We start from the raw sequence: 24,628 nt of genomic DNA on the forward strand, positions 1-24,628 counted from the left end.
CGGCTCTGCTGGGCATGCGCAACTCCGTGGTGGCATTTTACGTCTGGTGATGCGTCGGACGCGCTTATCTTAAAGGGACAGTCGCAAAAGATCCCACAACCTCCTGTGTTCATTTTAATTGAAAAAGGTTTGTTTTGTTACTAGTCCCAGGATTATCCCACAAAACCTTTGATGGTAACATTTCTATCTTGCAGGATATTAGAGGCGTAAGAGCTTCAGCAGCCTTTAAGAGCCCTAAAAACATATTTTTAGCCTAGCTTTTAGTGATTACTGAAATGATTTGAAATTGGTTTTAATTTTGTGTTCATGAGTTATTTGTATGTATATATTCATGAGCCATCTGAGTGAGGTGGTATAAAAATCTAATAATTTTTGCAATGGAATTTCTGCTCTGGAATCTTGTTCCAGTATCGGGTCTAAGCTAGGGCTTCACAACTGTGGCCTGCCAGCTCATTGGATTACAACTCCCATCATCCCCAGCCACAGTGACCAAGTCAGGGATGACATTGTAGTCCAACGTCCACAGACAGGCTGAAGCTGGGCAGCCCCAATCTAAGCGCTAGAACCTTGGGCAGGCCACACAGCCTAACCTCCCTAGCAAGGTTGTTGTGAAGGCAAAAAGGGGAAAAGACCTCAGCTGCCGACAACAGGGCTTCCTGGATGTTGTTGGACTAACTCCCAAAACTGGCACCCTCTACCTGCAGCCTGAAGCAGCAGTCATTCTACCATCTTATGTTGGTGCTGTTTAGACCAGGCCTAAGTGGTGACCCACACATGAATAGTCACAATTTACAAATTTGCAATTTACTTTTAATTATCTGGGCAGTGAAATGTTGTGGCTCCCTTTTCCTTCTTCCTCTTCAGCAGCCAGTTGATCCTCATTTGTAATTGCAAATCACAGCAGTGTTAACTGATGATTAAAAATTATCTTGTTTCTTAGTCTATATAAGCCATTTTGTGAACTTTTTTTTGGTTGCAAAACAGTATATAAATATTCATAACACTACAACAAAAACAGAAAACCCTAAAATTTGTTCACAAAAGACAGAAGAACAATTTGTTCACAAAGGAAAAAAATCAGCACACATTTGCTCTCAACCTTATTGGTTTATTCAGTCTTGTCATTCTACACAAGTACAAACAAAACGTGACTACAAGATGCTACAAAGTTGTACAAAAATCAAACTTTATAGTAATGACTGTACAGTAGGCTGTAAATCGCTCGCCTTTTTGCGAACAGAGCCCAAGTTGCCCCAATTGGTCTGTCTCAAACCACCATCTCTTTGGGGAGAGATCTCGGGGGTTTTATCATTTTTTGAAAGCAAAAGGATTTCCATCGGTCCTGGAAGGAGTGGGTGTGTGAAATATGCACCAAAAACATTTGTCAAAAGGAAGAGGAGCCTTAGAAAAAAACTAGATTTTCATATTCTCGGGTTGGTTTGAAGCACACAACAGGCCATATGAGATGACCAGAAGCGTTTGTGTTCCTGTGCAAGAACTTTACATGGGCTGTGTCAGAAGATTCCCAATCCCTAATATTCTCATAGGCAGGAGCTAATTTGGGGAAAGAGAATAATTTGCATTTATACTGGGGCAGCCAGGAGGAACATTCTGACATTCCAAAATGGTATCTTACTTGCAACAATTTCAACTTTAGTTTTTGGTGTTTCCTAAGCATTTTGGTAAATCTGGAGCAACAACTCTCTGGACTCAAAGAGGACAGATTTGGCATCTAAGACACAAAATATCTTGTTGAGAACCTGGAACCAAAGCCATGTTTTACAAGCACATTAGTTCAATGCAAGGAAGTTTAAACCCCCGTAAGGGCTAAGCTGTCCAACCCTTCGTTACCAGTTTCTCAGCGTTCCATTTGCTCTGTTCCCATTCCTTTATTTAAAAAGGTAAAAATGTAAGCTGAAGGGGATTTAAGTTAAAAGAAAAAACAGCCAGGTTTTGTGTTTTATCGGGAAGAGTTAGAACTGGAGCGACTGCGGTGACGCCTTCGGCCTGGAGATCTGGATCTGGACCGCCTGCGAACTGGAGATCTGCGCCGGGGAGACCTAGACCTGCAAGGAATGGTGGGTGGGGAGGAAGGACAGAGCTTCATTAGGAGAAGGAAGATTATTTGACACCCATTTAGTCCAAAGTAGTTTCCATGACCTACAGGAGGGCTGCACAACCCTCCTGCAGATGCTGGATTACAACTCCCATAATCCCCGACTATTGGCCACTGTGGCTGATGGGAGCTGTAGTCCATAAAGAGCTGGAGGGCAAACATTGTGCTGCTCTGACCTATAGATGGACTGTGCACTTGGGAAGGAATTGAAACAGGACTCTCATAGCTCCTCCACTCCGCCAGCACTTGGTTGGAATATAATCTGCGTGTGCATAATAATGCCAAGAGGCAGAATTTAAGGCCAACTATGCTTCCAGTCCTCAAATCCCTTTGCAGGCATATGTTTGGTTCACCACCAGCTGAAATATAGGAAGCTTCTTCATACCGAGTCAGACCCTAGGTCCATCTAGCTCAGTACTGTCTACATTGACTGGTAGTGGCTCTCCAAGGCTTCAAGCAGGAGAGTATCCCAGCCCTACCTCGAGATGCTGCCAGGGAGTGAACCTCAGACATTCTGCAAGCAGGCAGCTGCTCTACAACCAAGCTACAGCCCCATGCCTAAGGGGATTACATTATAGCAGACAGTGCTCATGTATCCATTTAACAACCCATCTAAATGCAAACCAAGGCAAACGTTGCTTAGCAAAGGGGACAAATCATGCTCACGGTCACAAGACCAGCTCTTCTCCTCCAACACAGCAACAAACTCACTCAAACTGCCCATCCTCGGTGTACCTCATATTAACCCACTCACATTTCTTTTTAGCTTGCCAAGTGACCTACGGTCACAAGTTTAGAGCCTGTAATGATGGAAGTATGGAAAGAAGATGCCCTCCTAGCGAAGTACGGGGGGGGGAGGTGTCCCCTTTTTGCCACTGTGAGTTTACTCAATCAACAGCTTCGAGGGACGGAGCAACATTTGAAAACACCGTATAGACTGGTTCCCACTACGGAAGACATTATTAAGGCCTTTGATTTCAAGGTTACAGCCAACAGAATTCTGATTTTTGGAAGTGACCGATTACTTCCAATGAAATCTATGGACACAGCCAAAATATTTCAGTTGTAGGGGAGCAACACCAGGAGAGAGGGCATGCCTTTACTTACCTCTGGGGAGTCCAGAGGCATCTGTGGGTGGGTCACTGTGGGAAACGGTGCTGGACTAGAGAGGCCTTGGGCCTGATCCAGCAGGGCTCTTTGCATGTTCTAATCAACAATGGCACCCCTACTCTGCTTATACAGTCCCATCAAAACAACCCACCTTCTCCTCATGCGAGGCGGTGAACGACGCCACATGGGTGGAGGTGGCAACATTCTCCTCGGAGGAGAGAAACGCCTGGGAGCTGGCCTAGGCCGCGGAGCCAGGACAGCGGTGGCAGTGATCTCCTGACCATCAATCTGTCCTGTTAAAGATCACAAAAGCAGAAGTTTGACTAAATGGGTTACAACATCCAACATCTCTCTGGACAGAGCACTTTCTCACCTCAGCACTGGGAAGGTGGCTACAAGCCTGATTTTCAAACCGACACACAAGCCTCAGTGCCAATTTCTTGCTCAGATCCCACAGTTCAGTGGTTTGCACGGCTCTAGTCTCACTCCAGTTCCCGACACCTACCTCCATCCATGTGCTTCAGTGCCTTCTCTGCATCATCTGGATTCTCAAATTCTACATACGCATAACCCTTGGAGAGGTGCGGGTTGAGCCTGTCGACTGGCATGTCAATCATTTTTATCTTCCCGTAAGTGGAAAAAATTTCCATGATGTGATCCTGTTGAGAAAAAGAATTCTCCTTAGTGACTGGGGTCTTCTCCATGATGGCATGGGGGCATCAACACAACATGCACCTCTGCAGCTAGATTTGGAGCAAGGGAGGAGAACTAGTCTTATGGCAGCAAGCATGAATGGTCCCCTTTGCAAAGCAGGGCCTACTCTGGTTTGCATTTGGATGGGTGACCACATGGGAGCATTGTCTGCTGTAAGATCTTCCCCTTAGAGGATGGAACCATAGCTCAGTGGTTGAGCTTCCCAAGTTCAATCCTTGGCATCACTAAGTAGGCTGGGAAAGACTCTTGCCTGAAACCCTGGAGAGCCATTGGCAGTCAGGGTAGATAGTGCTGAGCAAGGTCTGACCCAGGAGAAGGCAGTGACCTGTGTTTCTCTCTTCCACTAGCCAAATCCTTATTAAAAGGCTTCAGATTCAGTTTAACTTCCACACTTTACTGAACTACATCAATATACTATGCAGGCATAAATTATAATAAATTTTTCTTTTTCAATCAATGCGACCGTTAAACTGAGCCCTGCAAACTGGGCAAAGAGACCACTTTTAAAAGTGGTGGCTCTCATGCATTTAGCAGGGAGAGGAGCAACTATCCCTATTCAGCCTAGCACAGCATTTCTCTAGTGGCTGCCGTTAGTGTCTTCCTTCTATCTATTTTTAGATTAGGAGCCCCTTTGGGACAGGGAACCCTCTTCTTTTTGCTAAGTAAATTGCTCTGAGATGTTTTTGTTCGAAAGTGGTATGCAAAGAGTAAGAACAAGAAGTTGCTCCTCATTTAATATGAGCTTCAGCATCTGTAACCTCAAAGTCTTGCTTGCATTAAAAGAAGCAGAAAGTTCCAGGACGTTACCTTGGTAACATTTCTCGTGAGTCTCCCAACATGCACTTTGGTAGGTTTGGGTGATGGACTCCTCCTCTTTCGTTCCTTTTCATCTCTCTTGGGTGGTTTAGACCTAGTGGAAATATTCAATATCCATCACATTTTCCTAACAAACTAATCTGCAACAGGAGCTAACTGCTAACACCTAACACCTTCCAAGGCAGGGACCACTGAGTGAACTGAGGCAGCAGCACTGGTGAAGTTGGCTAGGAGCAGATTTCTGGTGAAGGTGACTAGGTAGCCAGGTAGTCAGCCCCTTGGATGGGAGACCACAAGTAAGAGCAGCACACTGATGAAAACATGGTTTTTAGAGAAGGTCCAATGCCACAAAAGAGAACAAACTTGAACATTTTGCATCGCTTGGTGAATTTGTTGAAAACAGAAAACACAAAAATGTGGCTTTACTGTTACCTGGCATGTAGAGACTGCAAGAAAATTTCGTTTCAAATTTTTTTACTACTCAAGACGAAACTGATGGTTGAGGATTAACTGCATCCATTTTAATTTTAGTGTCTGGCGTACTTTTGCTAGATACTGCCCAAGAAGATAACCTAGTTCAGAAGCATCCTGCTCACACACTGCAGCTTTCAAAGATAACAACAATGGAAGAGTCTTTGCTGAAATAACAGGAATACTGGGATACAGTGTTCCTCCTAACAGGGATTCCCAAATGCTGTTGACTACAACTCCCACAATCGCCAAGCAAAGGCTGGGGATGCTTGGAGTTGCAGTCAACAACATCTGGGAACCCCTGTTAGAGGGAATACAACTTACAACTGGGAAGATCCAGTATTGCCCTCCATAGAGCAATATCCCACACACACTTATTTCAGGTCAATGTTTAGGGCAAGTTACAGTGACCTTAAACGTCTTATGCCTATTGAGAGCCAGAGGGGTGTGGTGGTGAAGAGTGTTGGTCTACGACAGGGGAGGCCCAAGTTCAAGTCCCCATTCAGCCATGAAACGCGCTGGGATAATCACCCATCTCAAAAGGTTGTTTGCGGGGATAAACCTAACCATGTATACTACTATAAATACACATGTATACTACTCATCAAAAGACACAGAGGACCTGAAGAAAAGGCCCAACGGTTTGCTTCAGTAACTCTCACAGGAAGTGCTAATCAAGGCCAAAAGGAGGTACAGACACCCAGGCATATGGCAGGGAAAAGCTTTCAAGGACCAACCAGAAACAACCGAGGACCACCATCATTATCAGAATGTCATGTAGCATAAGGATGGATAGATGGACACACACACACACACAGAGCTTCAGAGTGGTGCTGGAAAGAGACAACTGCTCAGATCGCAAGTCAGAAATATTTGCCATGTAATGTATAACACTTGGGGGCGGAGGGTGGCAGCACAGGTAATCCACACTCACTTGGAACGGGAACGCCTTCTGTTGTCATGCCTGCGCCGAGACGGGCTCGGAGAGCCAGAGGAGCTGCTGGAGCTGGAGCTGCGAGAAGTGCTGGAGCTCCCGGAACGGCTTGAGGCGGAGGAGGAGCTGGAGCCGCTGCTGGAGCCAGTGCTGGAGCTGGACCCTGAACTTGAGGTGGAACTAGACCGGGACCTGGCAAAGAAATGACAGGACAGATCATAAGGGCGAGAGGAACAAAGCTCCCCCACGATAACCTAGAGAACTTGTAAAAGGGGTGGAAGCATGTACACCCAACTTTGTGCCATTCCAGCCCATCCATAGGAGCTGAGGAAGCTGCGGCCTACTGAGTCAGACCCTTGGTCCACCTAGCTCAGTATTGGCTACACTGACCGGCAATGGCTCTCCAAGGTTTCAGCTAGGAGTCTCTCCCAGCTCTGCCTGGAGATGCTGCCAGGGAGTGAACCTGGGACCTTCTGCATGCAAAGCAGATGCCCTACCACTGAATTACGTCCCCAGCCCCCAAGGGGAAGATCTTACAGTGCCCACATGTAGCCACCCATCAAAATGCAAGCCAAGCAGTGTTCCCTCTGACAGGGATTCCCAGATATTGTTGACTACAACTCCCATAATCTCCAAGCAAAAGCCACTGCAGTTGGGGATTCTGGGAGTTGTAGTCAACAACATCTCGGAATCCCTGTCAGAGGAAACACTGAAACCAAGTCAGACCCTGCTTTGCAAATACAAATATTCACGCTTGCTACCGCAAGCCCAGCTCTCCTCCCCAAGCTCAGAGGGAATGCTCTTCATAAGTGCAAAGTGGATCAAATGAGCAGTCCAAAGCAAACTCTCAATCCCTCATTCACTCCCCAAAGAGGGACTAAAACCAAATGATGTATCCTTATGTTTTCCCCCATCAGGAAAGAACTAACGCTGTATCAGACTAAGGTCTCTCTCTTCCAGCACTCAGTCTGTAGCGGCCATTACTGCTGGGAAGTTCATAAGCAGGACACAGTGGAGATTGCTATCCCACCCTATCCTACTTGTCTTCAGCATCTGGAACTCCCTTGATACATCCTCAGTAAGTCTCAGAATTCCCCAAAGCCAGTCAGCTCACCTGGTGCTGCTGCTACCACTTGAGGCACTGCGCCTTTTGCGTGTTTTGTCACGACCCCGATCCTTTTCACTCGATTCTTTTGTGGCTGGCTTGTCCTTGGACCGATCCTTGGATTTTTCTTCAGTCCGGTCCTTGCGCTTGGTAGGCGAGGGAGCCCTTTAACGAACAGAGGTTCGGCATCTTATTTCCCAACTTTGATTGTTCACAAAAGCAAGAAACAACCACTGCTCTAGGGTCAGAATGCTAAACACAGAGATTCCCAGCATGGAGAAGCTCTATGGAGCAGCTTCCCCAAATAAAGCCAAATGTGTGGATTATATGCAAGTTACAAAAAGGGGGAGAGATGCATTGCTAATTCCTCATGCTCACTGGGAAAGTCCTAGTAGGCTGCACAGCGCCCCAAGAGGGGTTAGGCCTTGAAAAATCAGACAATGATTACCTAGTGCTGGACTTTTTATTATTTTCTTTGATGCCTAGCAAACTCTTCTTTTTCATTCCTGAAAGCTCCATTTCCCCTTCTGAGTCCAAAAGCGACACTGCGGGGGCCTCACTTATCTGAAAGCTTACTTCTAACTCCTTGATTCTGAGAAACGATCCCTAAGCGAGCGCAATACACTCCAAAGAGCAGCCTAATGACGAGATAAAAAGGGGTGAGAAACAATTAATATATAGGCAGAAGAAAGAAACCTGCTTCAGAAGAAAATGCATGAGCCATGGAAACATTGTGCATGCAAAGCATCATTGCCACGTTGTTGAGTGGCTGTTATAACCCACTAGAGAAACAGACGAGGGCCTTGTTCAGACGATGGTTTGAATCTAGGTGCCAAGGTGAGAATCTCAGGTCATAACCCACCTTGGGATGCATTCACACAATAACTTCAGTGTTGCTAACCCACATTAAACCTAGATTCAAACAAAGCCAGTATCTGCTGAACAACTTGCAGAGTGTCTGCTAATACGGAACATTTGAGGTTTCCTTCTAAACCACTTTAAAAGCAGAGGAACAGATTATTAACCAGAGTAGTGAAGCACACAGAAATTTTTAGTATTTTCAGGATTTTAGTTTCCTGCCAGGAAGACACTCAGCATCCCCAACAGCAAGTGGGACATCACATTTCCAAACTCCCATCGTGTGTTTGGCAAGCAGGAAGTGTCACCTTAAAACCTGCTGCAGAGTTCTGCAGTCGCTGTGGTACACAGCCATTCAGTGAATCCCTAGGCGGTTGCCGAGAACCTTTTGAGTCAGGCGGTATATAAATCTAATCAATCAATTAACCGGGCAAAGAACCTCCCTTTCAACTGATGGTTTTTATATTTAGCAGAAAACGAACAACTGTCTCTATTCAGCCCAGCACAGCATCTCTCTAGTGGCTTTTGCTGATATTTCCTTCACACTTCAGGATTTTGTTTGAAGATTGTGAGCCCTGTAGGGCAGGGAACAATTTCCTCACTCCTTTTGCTATATAAACTGCTTTGAGGACTTTTGTTGAAAACCAGCGTATACATATTAATAACAATAATTCCAGTTATAGCAATTCCAGATTCACTCACTTGGAGAATAATTCCATTTTATAACAGAGGAATGCAGTACAACTAGTGCTCAAAACCCTGTTCTTAAAGCTCAGATGAATCTCCATTGATAGCACTGAGCTGGTCACGACATACAAGCCACAGTTAAGTCATCATGAGCCACAACCAACGAGGGCTCAAAAGTTTCTGTACAGTTTGAACAGTAGCTATGACTTTTAGCTTAATCCAAAAGAATGGCACACAGGTTCAAAGACAGGTTCTTCCTCTTAGAAATGTACATGAACCTATTTAGAGAGCTGCTTGCATGTAATTACCTGCTGGGTGACTCTGGGCCAGTCACTTCTCTCTCAGCCTAACCTACTTCACAGGGTTGTTGTGAGGAGAAGCTTAAGTATGTAGTACACCGCTCTGGTCTCCTTGGAGGAAGAGCGGGATATAAAATGTAAATAATAAATATCATCATTCTACAGCCCCTTTATTTGGATTTATTCCAAGAGGAAGCTGGGAAGTGGCCTTATACCAAGTCAGACCACCACTGATTCATCTAGCTCAGTACTGCCTATTCCAGGGCTGCCATCATCCCTAGCCACAGCGGCCAATAGTCAGGCGATGATGGGAATTATAGTCCAACATCTGCAGGAGGGCCAAAGTTGTGCAGCCCTGGTCTACACTGACTGGCAGCAGCTCTTCAGGGCTTCAAGCAGGAGTCACTTCCAGCTGCCTGGAGATGCTTCCAGGGATTAAAACTGGGGCTTTCTGTATGCAGAGCAGACCCTCTTCCACTGAGCTACGGCCCCATCCCTTAAGGAAAACAGACAGTGCTCACAATATCACCTTTCTAAATGCAAACCAGGGTAGACCCTGCTTAGCGAAGGGGACAATTCATGCTGGCTACCGCAAGACCAACTCTCCTCCCCATGCATGTTCAAGCACTCAAGCCTTCTCTCTCAAGTGGAACAGAATATACCAAATACAGGTGCAAAGGAGAGTGCATTTCTCTCTCCAAATCTGGACAGGGCTCTTAATAAACCAAGCTTCAAATCTGAGTACTAGTCTTGCCAAATAGATACCCGGTCCATCCTTCTTCAGATAACTGTAACTTAACTTGCAAAAACCATAAAAATTTAGAATGCTTATTATTATAATTTATTCCATTTCTATACCGCCCTTCCAAAAATGGCTCAGGGCGGTTTACACAGAGAGATAATAAATAAATAAGATGGATCCCTGTCCCCAAAGGGCTCACAATCTAAAAAGAAACATAACACAGACACCAGCAACAGTCACTAGAGGTACTGTGCTGGGGGTGGATAGGGCCAGTTACTCTCCTCCTGCTCAATAAAAAGAATCACCACATTAAAAGGTGCCTCTTTGCCAAGTTAGCAAGGGTTAACTTATGTGGGAAGTAAACCCGCCTGAAGAACATGGCACTTGCTTCTGAGTAAACAAGCAGAGGATCTGGTGGTTAGTCTATTGGTGAGCCTTAGCCACCGAGAAACTGGGGAGATGACCCCAGGCTTCCCACAACCAAGCCCCCAAACACCATACTAGCTCTTTAATATTCAGAGTGAAGAGTTCCAAAAGGATCCCTCCAAACTGGGTGAGTGAGTAAGAAACGGCAAATGTGTCTCAATGCAAGCAAGCATACAGTAATGCACACTGGGGCAAAAAATAAATAAATCTGAATTTTGTGTCTACATGGGTTTTGAACAAGCAGTGATGGGTGTGTAATGTCAGGGTGGTTAGGCTCAATGAAAACAGGGTGCAGTTGTGAAAAAAGAAATTTTCACGCTAGGGGTTATTAAGAAGGGAATTGAAAATAAGAGTGCCAGTACTGTAATGCCTTCTATAAATTTATAGTGCAGCCACATGTGTACAGCAATGCTTGCCCTTATCAGAAAGGGTGATCATAGCACTGGAAAATGTGAAGAAATGGGTAGTCAAAATAACTAGGTTGTAGCCCTGTGAATCGCTTCAGAGCTGGAAGCACTATTTGGAATAAGGACTTGCTTTCATACCAGGACAGGTCGGCATCAATTTCCAATTGATTATTGAAAGCAATCCTGGAAATTTTGTGATTTTTTGTTGTTTCTACAAATATTTATATACCACTTTTCAGAAGAATTTCTCAAAGCGGTCTACACAGAAAATAATCAAGATGGCTCCCTGTCCCCAAAAGGGCTCACAATCTAAACAAGACAGTCAAGGTATAAGACACCAACAACAGCCACTGGAAGAATGCAGTGCTGGGGTTGGATAGAGAAGTTGCTCTCCCTGCTATATGAGAACCAGTGCTCTGAAAGGCACCTCTTTGCTCAGTTGGAGAACTGGGCTTGAGACTGATAAATACAAGGGTGAATTGAAAAAATAATAATCTTCAGGAACTCAACTCCTGCCTGTAGGCTTCCAGCGGCATCTGGTGGGCCACTGTGTGACACAGGATGCTGAACCAGATGGGCTTCATTGGGCCTGATCCAGCAGGGTTGTTCTTATGCTCTTAACTGTTTCAGTCAGATCTAGCAAGCCTATGGACAGACCCAGGCCAAGCATTACTGAGACAGTGGAGAAATAAGCAGCCTCAATAAGCAACCAAAATACTGTGTGGGGAAAGGAAGAGGCTTAAGAGCAGTGTTCCCTTTAACAGGGAATCCCAGACGTTGTGGACTACAACTCCCACAAACCCTCTGGTCATTGCACCTGGGGATTAGGGGGGTTGTAGTCCACAACATCTTAGGATCCCCCGTTACAAGCAAAAGAGAGACCTCCAAGGGAGATACCAGCCAGGAAACTAGAGAAAAATACAAGGGGGGAGAAGAAGCTGCCGCCCTTTTTCTTGGGCCCGGTTGGATTTAAGCCTTCGCCCACCAACACAGCTCCAAGCCATTCGAAAGGGGCGGAGCAAACTGGCTATGGCGTCAGCAGCACACACAGGCTCCCCCTCAGAACCCGCCAAGTCTCCCGCCCCGGTCAAGGCCGTTCCCACAACCAGCCCGGGCTCACCCGCGAAGCCGACCCTCTTCATAAGGCGCTCTGCAGCTCCATGAGCCTCCACCCGACACCCTCAATGGGCCTCACCGCTCCCCGCCACCCAACCGGGACCGGATGGAGACCGATTGCCGCCTCTCTCGCTACTTACATCCTCGGAACCCGACCGTCGCTCCCTCGACGCGCTCGCTGTGACGCGACGCGGCCGCCTTCCACAGAGAGAGCGCGCGCGGCAAAAAGCCGCTACCTGGCGCGCGCCGATGACGTTGCCCAGTGTAGGGAAAGGGAGGGGCTCAGTGTTTCGATCATAGAGTTCTCCGTCCCTGCGGGCACGGACGGTGCTATTTAAGAGGCTAGAGCGGCACTATTTTTTTTGCTTTGAAAACTGTAGACATAAGCAAGCTTTTCACTGGCAGTTAGGACTATAGGAGGAAGTTGCCCAACCGAGTCAGACCCTTGGTCCATCTAGCTCAGTAGTGTTTACACAGACTGGCAGCAGCTTCTCCAAGGTTGCTTCTCTCTCAGCCCTAACTTGGAGATGCTGCCAGGGAGGGAACTTGGAACCTTCTGCATTTAAGCAGGCAGCTGCTCTTTCCAAAGCAGCTCCATCCCTAGAGGGACTATCTGACAGTGCTCACATGTAGCCTCCCATTCAAATGCAAACCAGGGTGGACCCCGCTGAGCTAAGGAGACAACACATGCTTGTTACCACAAGACCAGCTGCTAAATATGAGAGACACCATTTAAAAGATTCCTCTTTGCACAGTTAACAAGGGTGATTTCCAAACTGTGTGCAACAAGCAGGCCTAAAGGTGGTTTCCTGTCCCCAAGGAGCTGACAATAAAAATGAAACACAAGGAAACACCAGCAACAGCCACTGGAGAGATCCTGTGCTTGGCTGAATAGTGCAACCGCTTCTCCTCTAGGATCACCACTGTAAAAGGTGCTTGATGGCCCAGTTAGCAGGAATATGCATTCCACAAAACCGAAACCCTTTAGATCTATTCGATTCTGCAGAATTTTGCATCCCTGCTCACGGGCAAAGCGGGGCACCTTTCAAAGCGGTGACTTCCATATTATTTGTTTAGCAGGGGGAAGCAAGTTTCCCTTTTCAGCTCAGCATAGTGTGCCTCTCAGTGGATGTTGTTGGTGTCTTTTTAATGTTTCTTTTTAGACTGTGAGCCCTTTTGGGAAAGGGGACTATTTTTTCGTGCATTTTGCTATGTAAGCTGCTTTGATAACTTTTTGAGAATGTTGAAAAGTGATATATAACTATGAGGGCCACCATACCCCCTGGGGCCCCCCAAATAATCTTTTGTCTGTCCCGTGTGGTGTGGTCATGCTGTTTTGCGGGCCTGTGCTGCACCAGGAAATGTTTCTGCTAATGCATATTTGCATAAATATACCCATTTTATATTCTTACATTCTTGTGTGCTCAGGAGTTGTGTGTGCTCCCAATTTCTGATTGGATGTAAGCAAGGTAGGAGGAAAACCAGAGTAGCTTTTCCTCCTACATTGCCTCCACACAATCAGTTCTACCCAGGTTTTTTTCTTACTTTGCTTCAACCCAACCAAAAATCGGGAGCACACACAGCTCCCAAACCCAGGTAGAACACAGTTTTTTAATTGTGTGAATGGCCTCATTGTCTCCTTTCATTTCTTTTGCCGGAGTATATGTTCCTTCCTGTTCTCTTCATTTGGGTAGGACTTCCATTTTCTGAAGGATGTCTTCTTCCCTTTTATAGCTTCCCTGACTCTGCTTGTTAGCCACGCTGGCGTCCTCCTGAACTTGGTGGTACCTTTCTTCCTTCTTGGTGTACATTCCAACTGAACTTCTATTATTGTGGTTTTAAATAAGTTCCATTAAGCTTTCTGGGGCGATTGACATTTCCTTTCAGTTTCCTTTCCCTTTCAGCACTCCTTAATTGCCAGGTTCTTCTCTGTCTTTCTCCCTTCTCAATCAGGAGTGGAGTGTGTGTGTGTGTGCATGCGCATGCGTACGTGCATGTGTATGTGCGCACGCAGACGTGCTCTTACCCCTGGACTTCGGGCCCCCCAAATCCTCTTTACTCTGTCCCGGATGGTGTGGCATGATGATAGGAACATAGGAAGCTGCTATATACCGAGTCAGACCATCGCTCCATCTAGCTCAGTATTGTCTACACAGACTGGCAGCTGCATGCTTGATTTGCAGGAAAGTGGGGGAGGGTGTGTGTCCAAAGGCCTTTAGGTCCAGACTCCAACATTACCTCTGTGGGTGTGTCTCAAGACAGGTCTCCGGCACACAATCAGCATGCAGTGACTCTTTTGCTCTTTCCGGAAGGGGTTAAGCCAAGGCTCCTCCCCCTTGTCCACACCACAGACCTTGTTCCCAGCAGCCTTTGCAGAGTTTGGCTTTCCCCCAATCCAACAAAGAAGGCTGGAGCTTTCGGAACAGCTGCTGAAGCCTCATCAGCAGCATCCGAGCTGTGCAAAGTTGCGAGGAAGACAGGGAGACCTTGCTGATCTGTTCTCAGGGATGCAACTGGCAGCTTGTAACCCAGGGAGTGACTGCAATGAAGGAAGTGTTGGGCTGCTCCGGCTGGAAGCATCTCCGGCTGGTCCCTTGTAAAGTAGCAAAACAATTTCTTCTCCTTCTCCAGAGAGGAGGGCTCGAGGCTGTTCAGCCTGGCAAGCACAGAGAACCGAGAGGTGAGTTCCACTAGATTGTTTGTAGCAGGTAAGATTAATTGCACTGAACTGGACACCGAGCAAGTATGGCAACACATACCGTTGCATCAAATTTGCAGGCAACTGTGTTAGTCTTTGGAGAGGGGGACCAAAACAAAAACAGGATAAGACCTGGTAAAAAGTCCTAAAGAGGCGAGCAGGCTTTCAAGTTCTTCAGAGCTCTCTATCTGGCTGGATGATACTCACAGAACGAATGTTGCGGAATGGCCTGGAGCACCAATACTGGCAGATAAAAGGAAACAAAGATAACAGAAATTGAATAAATAAAATAAAATAAATATAAGCATCTTAAGTCCTTAATACATCCCCCAGGATCTTTTTCTCTCGTCTCTCTTTCTGGTGGACATTCATTGTGGAGAAGAACTCTGTCGAGCTTAAAAGCTTGTACCTTTTTTGTGACCTAATAAATACATTTGCACAGTTGATAAAAATAGAATGTACAAGATCTGGAGATGATGCCGTTCCTCCTAAAGTTATCTAAGGTCAGTTTTTAACAGACTTTTTCTCTTGGCTGGCAAGGTGAATAATGCAACAGATCTTGTAATGCTTATGATTTATTCCCAGGCAATAAAGCCAGTGCACAAAGAAGTGAGTCAGTGACAGTAGACCTAGGAACTAGCAGAGCACTTGCATATATGTTTGTTAATTTTTACATTTATGTCTCGCTCTTCCTCCAAGGAACCCAGAGAACTGCATATGGTTATGTTTATCCTCACAACCACCCTGTAAGGTAGGTTCGGCGGAGAGATAAATGACTGTCCCGGAGTCACCTACTCAGCTTAATAGATGGGTGGGGATTTGAACCTGGGTCTCCCCAGTCCTAGCCCAACACTCTAATCACTACACCATGCTGGCTACCTTTCTAAGATGCTGTTGTGGGATGGGGCTGTAGCTTAGTGGGAGAGCGTCTGCTTTGCATGCAGAAGGTCCCAGGTTCAATCCCTGGCAGCATCTCCAGGTAGGGCTCTTTTTATGGAGCGCCAAACCAGTTCAGAAGTCCGGCGGATGAGGTGGGGGCGGTCCTTGAAGGGACAGGGAGGATGCCCTTACCTGTCCGTCTTCCCTCACCCACTGGCGCTCTCCCCAAAACCGCTGGCACGGGGCTGCATCCCTCCTTGCAGCACCGAGCAGCATCGTACCGGAAGCGGCTGATGCGCATGCGCGTGCACGCATGTTTGACACTTCTGTTATGGCACTGACCAGGGCTGCAGGGAAGGATTCTGCAGCCCTGCGCCAGCGGTTTTGGGGAGAGTGCCAGCAGCAGAAAAGCGGCAGGACCAATAAAGGCACCCTCCCTGCCCCTTAAAGGACCCCCCCTGCCCGCCTCCTGGGAGTGCACAAACCAGTTTGTGTACATCCCTATCACTCAGCACCCTGACCGGGGGGGGGAGGGGTTGTGGTTCACATTTATCAGATACCAAGTTCTGTGCGGCTGCGATTGGCATCCGGCGAAAGATGATAGCTGATGGGCTCCCCTAATCTGAGTCCTGAGAACACTCGCCTCCATATTCTTCGTATTATATTAATTGCGCCATGGCAATGCATAATATTTTATTACATTAATGCAGTGTAACTTCATCGTTTAGCGTATTTTAGTGTATTTTACCATTTAGCATAATTCTGTGTAACTTCACCATTTTTAGTAATAAGTCCAACTTAGGGTAGCCATTATAGTTTTAACCATTCTTAATTTTAATTCTAGCTTTTTACCACATATGAAATCATTTTCAGCTATATTACTGCCACTATTTAAATTCCCCCTTCTATCTTTTCCGTGCATTTTATTATGGAAAAGTATGTTTAGCAGTTTTCGTTTCTTAGCAGCTTGTTTCCTTTTAGTAGCTTGTCTCTTTTTAAATTGTAATTATTTTAAATGTTAGCTTTTTTTTACAATAGCTATCATATTTGCAGTCACCTCTATTAACATGTAACTTTTCTCCAGTATTACCTTCATTTAATGTGTAATTTTATGCTGGTCTCTGGCCGTAGTAAAGCTTGATTGATTGATTGACATTTATCAGAATTGGACATTGGCTCTCACTGTCTTGTAAGCTCTCTGAAATAGGGCACATGCTGTTGTTCTGTTTGTGGAGTGTCATGTATGAGATCGCCATGTGTCTTTTGTCTGAGCCACTTGGCCCTACTACAGTAAATAATTAACAGTCGGGTGATATGCTCACGATAAGTGCCTGTAGTTTCCTGGGACAGGCATGTTTACCCAACTGCTTATACTGAAATCAGATCACACTAACTTGCTTTGTCCTTGGATCCTGTTTACATGGTTTGTAGGTGAACATCTGAGGTTGGAAGGAAGCCGGTGGAAATGAAGCAGCACCCTAACCCTTCTACAGATAAAGTGGGACTCCTTGCTTTAATGTCACTCAGGACACATGGCCTCAGATAGCAGCAACTGGTGTTAATTGTGAAATTAGGTTTCAGCAAAGAACTGTATATAGAGCAGGAGCAGGTAGTCTGTGGCTAAAACTTGTGTGTGCCACAGTTGCTAAACATGGCACACACAATGCCACCTTTGGCACTCACACTGCTAGTCCAATTAATGGCAAAAAAATCTCTCAAGGGGAAAAAAGTCATCTACTTATCCTGCAAAGTCCCCTGCTAACTGAGCAAAAAGGATTCTCTTTATTGAGCAGGGGGAGAGCAACTGTCCCTCTCCAGCCCCAGCACAGCATCCCTCCAGTGGCTGTTGCTGGTGTCTATCTTGTTTCTTTTTAGATTGTGAGCCCTTTGAGGACAGGGAGCCATTTTGTGTATTTATACCTATGTAAACTGCTCTGGGAACTTTTGTTGAAAAAAGGAGAGGTCCGCATCTGGAAGCAATTTTTAACTCTTAAAAGTATGTAAAACTCTCACACTCTTTCTGTTTAAAGGTGGGACATCTTGGAATTACCGAAATGACCTGTGAATTGTGAAATTCGTGTGCTGCAACTTAGCATTTTCAGGATACCTTCCTATCAAGACGCCCACTCTGTTTAATCTTTAAGGCAAAGATTTGGACTGAAGATTCCCAAGTGGTGGCTGTAAGCGTTCATCCAACTACTCATGGAAAACTGCCTTGATATAAATCGACTGCAGAGAATCAGAGTAAATCTTTCTGGATTTGAATCCTGTTCCTCTCAGACAGGATAGACTCCGATTACTTCTAGAACCTATATTCATTCTCCCTATATTCCAGATATATGGCTTTGTGGCAGAAACGAGATTTTAACCATCTATGTCCTGGTTTGTAGCCTGGAGTCTTAGCCACTACACTATGCCAGCTCTTGAGCTGTAGTTCTTTGGAAGCCAGGTTGGTTGGCCTCCTGCCGCCATCTTGTTTGCGGCTTCAGGAACATCCCCATCAGCACCATTGTCTTAGTTGTATCGGACAAACTGCTCGTCTAGAATCTAGCTACTAGCATCTATGCCAAAGAAGTAGGCAAGACCCTGGGCTCCCTCAAGGACCATCATGGGTCGCCTGGACGACCACGCCAAGAAGCGGATTGTGGAGCTGAGGAAAGCCGGCTTGAGCTTCCGCAAGATAAAAAAAGTCTTGGAGCTGGACAATATCCGGGTCACACCGCAAGCCATCTACCTCTTCCTCAAGCGCAAGAACGTGGAGCCCTCTCAGCCTCCGCCTGCCTGCCCCTTGCCACCGGCTCTCGAGAAGGGAAGCAGGAAACTCGGCATGGACCCGGCTGGCTGGGAGGACGACCAACTCTGGAACTTGCTCCAGGAAAACGAATCTGGGCCGAACAAGCAAAAAGAGCTTGCTGGCAGCAAGCCGCCTGGCCTGGCTGGAGGGGTCGGCGTGAGTGGTGAGGCGCTGACTTGTAACAGCGATTGGGACGGGAAGGAAGGCATTAAGATCATCAGTATAACATCCCTGAGCAAGGATGGAGAGCAATTTGGGAGGCAGAATGCTGTGCCTAGGGGCATCTCCATGGGATCACAGCTGCGCCCAAGTGTTGGTAAGGCTTTTTGCAGCCGTTTGTTATTGTACACCTGGAACATGGGAAGCTGCCGTCTACTGAGTCAGACCCTTAGTCCATCTAGCTCAGGATTGCCGACACTGACTGGCAGCGGCTCTCCATGGCTTCAGACACGAGTCTTTCCCAGCCCTCCCTGGAGATGCTGCCAGGGATTGTACCTGGGGACCTTCTGTACACAAACAGATACTCCTCCACGGAGCCACAGCCCCATCGCCTAAGGGGAATATCTTACAACGCTCACATATAGCCACCCATCTAAATGCAAACCACGCTTAGCAAAGGAGGCAATGCATGCGCACTGCATGCATCCCCTCGCCCCTCCCCACAACTGCAGCCACCCCCAGAGACGGGCGGCAAAATTGGCCACCCCTCAAATTTTGTCGCCCTAGGCAAGTGCCTACTTTGCCTATCCGTTCGTCTGCCCATGCCTCCCCCTCTGAACCTTCTTTGCCTGATCGCTAGGGTAACCCCCACACACTCACTCACCCACTCCTATATATACGTCCCATCACACCTTGTCTGAGTGCTATTGTTTGTGTGAACTTGTAGGCTGCTTTGGTCGCTGTAGAAAAGCAGTCGTTTTCCTATCGGGACAGAGCGGAGGTGAACCCCACTTCCTTCTTGGTTGCTTTTCTAGGTGACGCTTGCTCAGCACCGCAGGCCTCTGGGCTGGCCAGCTGCTCGGCTCCAGCCGTCCTGTCCCCTCCTCAGCAGAATCTGAATGGCAAGGGGAGGGTCTTCCTGCCCCCTGCGAAGAACCCTGCTTTAATTGTGAAGAGGAAGATCGTGGGCCGGGCCATCCACCTCCAGAAAAAGGTAGGAAAGGCCGGGAGAGGGAACGCAGAGACGTGTCTCCGTATCGCCGAGATCTTGAGCAGGAGGAATGGGTGCAGAAGCCATCTCTGGGGGGCATCAGGCAGAGTGTAGAACTGGGATATTCCAAGCTGGGCTTTCCTGCTAGCGTGGGACTACAACTTCCATCTTCCCTGGCCACAATGGCCTTCAGCCATACATGGGCATCCGGTGGGAGGGTGGGGGTGGGGGGCAAGAGGGAGCAAGCTGCCCCTCCCAGCTCAAGCCAGTTCCCATTGAATTCAGTGGGGCATACTCGCAGGGGGTGGGCTTTGTTGGATTGTGGGCTTGACCCTCCCCTGCCGGCAAAAAGGTCCTGTGGGCATCCACGCCAAGTTGTGTCCCCGAAGCCTTGTGCCCTGAATCCTCCTCCATTCTCCGTTAGGCAAATGTCCAGAATGCACAGAATCCATCGGCTTCTTCGCCAGCCCCGGGCTTCATGCTGAGGGTGCAGCCAACCAGTCACCCTTCCAACGGGGGCCCTTCCGTCATGCCAGCATCCTTTGGTTGCAGCACTCACGTAAGTAATTTGGGGTCTGCTTCGGCATTGGCAGCTTGAGGCGGGAAGCTTCCTGGCGAAAGGGACGTTGCTAGAACAGAAGAACAGCCCTGGTGCTGGATCTAGTCCAGCGTCCTGTTTCCCACAATGGCCCACCAGATGCCTCTGGGAAGCCTACAGGCAAGAGGGGAGGGCCTGCCCTCCCTCCTGCTGTTACTCCCCTGCAACTGGTACTCAGAGGCATCGTGCCTCTGAGGCTAGAGGTGGCCTATAGCCCTCAGACTAGGCCTGGCATATTCTGGCTTTGCAAATGTGCCTAATGTGCATATGATGTCAATGGGCTTGAAAATAATTGAAAATAAGTTTTGAGCAGAATAGTGACTGCACGTTTTGCTCTATAACTCTGCTTCAACAAGGCCTAGATCTTAGCTTTTCAGAAAAAGAAAGCTGAAATCCGGGCAAATCTGGGTGGGCTAAGCAATTTGGGTGAGATGCTTAAAATCTGGGTGAAACCTGGAATTCTGGGGGGTATGGCAACTCTACCGCAGACTAGTAGCCATTGATAGAGAGGAGAGCTGGTCTTGGGGGTAGCAAGCATGACTTGTCCCCTTAGCTAAGCAGGGTCCACCCTGGTTGTGTTTGAATGGGAGACTACATGTGAGCACTGTAAGAGATTCGCCTTAGGGGATGGAGCCGCTCTGGGAAGAGCAGAAGGTTCTGGGTTCCCTCCCTGGCAGCATCTCCAAGAGAGAGACTCCTGCCTGTAACCCTGAAGAAGCCACTGCCAGTCTGTGTAGACAATAGTGAGCCAGATGGACCAATGGCCTGACTCAGTAGAAGGCAGCTACCTATGTTCCTAATTTCCTTCTTGTGTTTCTTCTAGACAAAAGATGCCAGCACTCAGACGTCCACATTGAATCCCATCTACTCGACAAGCAATCAAAACTCTGAATGGGGAGGTCAGATAGCTGCCTCTTTGATCCCCAGTACCAGCCTCCACTCCTTTGTAGAAAAACTGGATACGGTGCACACTGAGGTCCAGAAACTTGCGCAAGCGATGCACATGGTGCTGGAGCGCCAGTGCCGGCTCGAACGCCAGCAGGAGCAGCAACAGCGTTTCCAGCAGGAGGTGCTCATGACCCTGCAGCAGCTTAGCTCCACCATTAGCCACGGGGCGGCCCCCGGCAACCAGCCCTGCGCTCCTTACGGCAACATGGCGGACCCCTCGCCTTCTTTGCCAAACTTCAGCCACTTCAAGATGGAACTCATCTGACCAAAGATGGAGAAGGCATCTGGTTTGGGCAGTCCAGAGCTGGTCCTTAGGGACTTAGGCAGCCTGTGCCGTCGCCAGCAGCTGATGAAGAAAAGAGGAGCCTAGTTGCCAGCGGCCTGTGCCAAAGTGTCTTTCAGGGCCCTCTCATGCCCTTCGCTTGCTAGAACGGCTAGGCTGTTGCTGGCACCACTCACGGCGTGTTAACGAAATCAGGGTGTTGGGGAATGAGATTCCAGTCCTAGGTTTGGGAGCATGCCTAGATTGTGGAGGTGCATAATAAGTGACAAATATTATTATTATAGTCTGCAACTAGCAAAGTGTCCTTCATGTGACAGCCCTGATCAACCCCCAGGAAAGCCCCTCAGCCAATTATTTATTGGGCCAGTGCAGTGGGGAAATGCTTGACTAACAAGCAGAAGGTTGCCGGTTCGAATCCCCGCTGGTACTCGGGCATCAGCGATCGAGGAAGATGCTGAAAGGCATCATCTCATACTGCGTGGGAGGAGGCAATGGTCAACCCCTCCTGTATTCTACCAAAAGAAAACCACAGGGCTCTGTGGGCCCCAGGAGTCGACATCGACTTGACAGCACACTTTACTTTTTACTTTATGAAGTGGGGTGGGGGGCAGGTGAAACTGAGTCCCTGCCCCATCTTGGAAGGCGTGCACAGAATGCGGGGAAGTGTAGCCCCTGCCAGTGCTCGCCTCCTAGAGTTCGTAAGAGAGGGCTCTTTCTTAACAGAGCCCACCCAGCACGGGGCACTCCCAGTATGGGGGGAAATGCAGCCCTGTACAGAGGTCCACACAGTGGGGAATGGCTCACACACTGATGGGTTTCTGCCAAAGTGGCCCCACTTCAAAATAGTGAAGATCACCAACGAAGCCCAAGGCTGGAGAGGAGAGCTGGTCTTGTGGTAGCAAGCATGATTGCCCCCCTTTGCTAAGAAAGGTCTGCCCTGGCTTGCATTTGAAAGGAAGGCTAAATGTGAGCGTTGCAAGATATTCCCCTTAGGGGATGGGGCTGCCCTGGGAAGAGCAAGAAGGTTCCCTCTCCTGCATCTCCAAGATAGGAAAAGATTATTTTTTATAGGACAAGATTTTTTTTTACTGAACCAACAAACTACCAAAGCATACAGTACGTTGCCAAAGCACAAATACATGAGTAGCAAGCTCTTCCCAGACAGGCAACACAGATGGGAAAGAGGTGAGACGTAACCCCTACCCACTCATATGGGTGATAATTGGGAACTGTCTGGTCTGTGTTGGACTGGCCCCTGCTTACCTGTTGGTCACTGGATGAATGCAGAGAACCTCCAGTACCCTTTAACTCGTGCTATATAATACAGGGATTCCCAACTTTAGGGCCCCAGCTGCTGTTGGACGACTACTGCCATCATCCACAGCCCTGATGCGCTACCACTGACCTACGACATAGCAATAATGGGAGTTAGGAACACAGGAAGCTGCCGTATACTGAGTCAGACCCTTGGTCCATCTAGCTCAGTGTTGTCTACACTGACTGGCAGCGGCTTCTCCAAGGTTGCAGGCAGCAATCTCTCTCAGCCCTATCTTGGAGATGCTGTTAGGGAGGGAACTGGGAACTTTCTGCTCTTCCCAGAGCGGCTCCATCCCCTAAAGGGGAATATCTTCCAGTGCTCACACTTCTAGTCTCCCATTCAAATGCAACCAGGGTGGACCCTGCTTAGCTAGGGGAACAAGTCATGCTTGCTACCACAAGACCAGCTCTCCTCTCCAGTAGTTGTAGTCCATCATTCCCAAGGCTGGGAACCCCCGCTGAAATATACTTCTCCATGCCAGCAGGCTACCCCACACTCCCAGATTAAGTCCAAGGATGAATGGACGGACAGACCCCATTTTTAAAATCTAGCTTCTGCTGGTCTATGACTATAATAAAGAATTGAACTGAATTAAATTAAAGCCAGCCCTCATTGCAACTCTTCTTCTTAAGTCTGTGCCTAGGACATTTCTATTTTTCTGCAGTTCTGTTCCAGCAGTAGCGTCATTGGCAGCATCCACGAAAGAGGGTCCCTTCCTTAGCCATGGAAACAGCCCCCCACACATCCCAGACTCTACAAGTAGCCAGATTTCCCAGTCATCTCCCCCACCACATCCTTTGAAACAAAGTCAATAACTCTCCATAAAGTCCACACTTTATTTACAACATGCTTAGCTTGTCTCTCCAAACCCCACTTTCCAAGAGTTTTCTCCCCAAGAGAAAAGGATGGGGGTCAGGGGAGAACATTACAGGACCAGTCTATGGCTTTTATCCGTATGGTGAGACCACACCCTGAAAAAGTTTCAGAAAGTCAAATCACTGCAAGTCTTACTCCCCACACACATTTTTTTAAAGTGGAACTGAAAAATCTCTCGCTACAAACTTGGGAGTAGTCGCTCCAAAGAGGCAGAGAGCAGCAAGGAAGAAAAGAGAAAAGGTCTTCTTTCAAAGTGAGAATGGCGGAGGGATGCACCACTCACCCCAATGGTCCAAATATTTATTTATTTTTACATTTCTATCCCACTCTCTCTCTAAAGGAGCCCAGGACATGGTTATTTTTATCCTCACAACAACCCTGTGAAGTAGGTTAGGCTGAGAGTTAAGTGACTGGCCCAGAGTCACCCAGTGAGTTTCATGGCTGAGTGGGGATTTGAATTCGGTTTGCATGGGAAGGAATGAGGCAGTGAAGCACAAACTTCCCCTGCCACACACACACTTGAGAATTTTCACTTGAGTTTTAGTCTTGAATCTAAGGGGGAAGGGGAGGTTTGATCCTTGCCTTCTTCATCTCCAGCTTTCCAATTCTTGCCTCCCACCTTTGAATTCAAGACTTTGTTTCAGGAGGGGAGACAACTAATGCTCATGCTCGGGAGGGGGGGGAGGGGGCGGGGAGGAGGCACAAACAGATGTCAGGAAAGTGTAAGCAGAACTTGGACCCAATTCAACTTCATCGGACACATTATCTGTTCACTGTACTACTGTGGTCTGGAATGCATGTCCGGGGGTGGGGGCAGACAGAGTGAAATCTTGGGAGCAACTGCCCACTTAATTTGGGGAGTGGGAAAGCCTTTTTGCAGGGAGATATGGGTTATTAGGTCTGGGGGATAAAGGCAGGGTACTCCTCAAATGCTTAGGAGGAGGGGGTTAGGAAAGGGTAAATGAGTGGGGGGAGCTCCTCAAATACTTAGGAGAAGATTTGCATCCCATGTCCACTGAATTGCTCTCAATGGAATGTGTACATTTACATCCACTTCTAGCAGAAGTAAACGCAGGGAGCTGCCATCTACTGAGTCAGACCCTTGGTCGGTCTAGCTCAGGGTTGTCGGCACAGACCGGCAGCAGCTCTCCAAGATTTAAAGTAGGGGTCTTTCCCAGCCCAACTTGAAGATGTCTGGGTTCGAACCTGGAACGTTCCGCCGATATTCTGCCACTGGGCTACAGCCCCATCCCCAACTAGTTTGTATACCTGCACAGGCCTGC

The 24,628-nt window shown here is 47.7% G+C and overlaps 2 protein-coding genes and 1 non-coding gene across 5 annotated transcripts; 2 read left to right on the forward strand and 1 right to left on the reverse strand.

Moving 5' to 3' along the window:
• Positions 1-1,087: 1,087 nt before the first annotated feature.
• Positions 1,088-12,085, reverse strand: RNPS1 (RNA binding protein with serine rich domain 1). Of its 3 annotated transcripts, none has more exons than XM_053276421.1 (8): positions 11,942-12,084; positions 7,715-7,904; positions 7,276-7,431; positions 6,162-6,353; positions 4,748-4,850; positions 3,732-3,885; positions 3,378-3,519; positions 1,088-2,066 (listed from the first exon to the last, which is right to left on the reverse strand). In XM_053276421.1, exons 2-8 carry the CDS (start codon positions 7,783-7,785, stop codon positions 1,961-1,963), a joined length of 924 nt encoding a protein of 307 aa, XP_053132396.1. In that variant the 5' UTR covers positions 7,786-7,904; positions 11,942-12,084; the 3' UTR covers positions 1,088-1,960. The 3 variants fall into 3 exon arrangements, with proteins under 3 accessions (XP_053132396.1, XP_053132397.1, XP_053132398.1); XM_053276422.1 differs by having other exon boundaries at positions 11,806-11,943; XM_053276423.1 differs by lacking the exon at positions 7,715-7,904 and having other exon boundaries at positions 11,942-12,085.
• Positions 12,086-13,723: 1,638 nt separating this feature from the next.
• LOC128336552 (uncharacterized) lies at positions 13,724-23,072 on the forward strand. Its single transcript, XM_053276420.1, has 5 exons — positions 13,724-14,481; positions 17,409-18,488; positions 19,147-19,325; positions 19,747-19,881; positions 20,744-23,072. The coding sequence occupies exons 2-5, from the start codon at positions 17,987-17,989 to the stop codon at positions 21,131-21,133; spliced, it is 1,206 nt and encodes a 401-aa protein (XP_053132395.1). The 5' UTR covers positions 13,724-14,481; positions 17,409-17,986; the 3' UTR covers positions 21,134-23,072.
• TRNAA-UGC (transfer RNA alanine (anticodon UGC)) lies at positions 15,403-15,474 on the forward strand. The gene has a single exon. It is a non-coding gene; the product is annotated as a tRNA-Ala (tRNA).
• Positions 23,073-24,628: the final 1,556 nt, after the last annotated feature.

This window comes from Hemicordylus capensis, chromosome 13 (genome assembly GCF_027244095.1).
Source record: "Hemicordylus capensis ecotype Gifberg chromosome 13, rHemCap1.1.pri, whole genome shotgun sequence".
NCBI lineage: Eukaryota > Metazoa > Chordata > Lepidosauria > Squamata > Cordylidae > Hemicordylus > Hemicordylus capensis.

Bases quoted from the DNA above. Each gene is read 5' to 3' on its own strand.
- LOC128336552 (XM_053276420.1), top strand. From the start codon at position 17,987: ATGGGTCGCCTGGACGACCACGCCAAGAAGCGGATTGTGGAGCTGAGG. The intron at 18,489-19,146 runs GTAAGGCTTTTT...TTGCTTTTCTAG, and splicing joins ACAGCTGCGCCCAAGTGTTG to GTGACGCTTGCTCAGCACCG. The intron at 19,326-19,746 runs GTAGGAAAGGCC...ATTCTCCGTTAG, and splicing joins CCATCCACCTCCAGAAAAAG to GCAAATGTCCAGAATGCACA.
- RNPS1 (XM_053276421.1), bottom strand. From the start codon at position 7,785: ATGGAGCTTTCAGGAATGAAAAAGAAGAGTTTGCTAGGCATCAAAGAA. The intron at 7,432-7,714 runs GTAATCATTGTC...TGTTCGTTAAAG, and splicing joins AATAAAAAGTCCAGCACTAG to GGCTCCCTCGCCTACCAAGC. The intron at 3,886-4,747 runs GTAACGTCCTGG...TTTTCTCAACAG, and splicing joins TCACGAGAAATGTTACCAAG to GATCACATCATGGAAATTTT.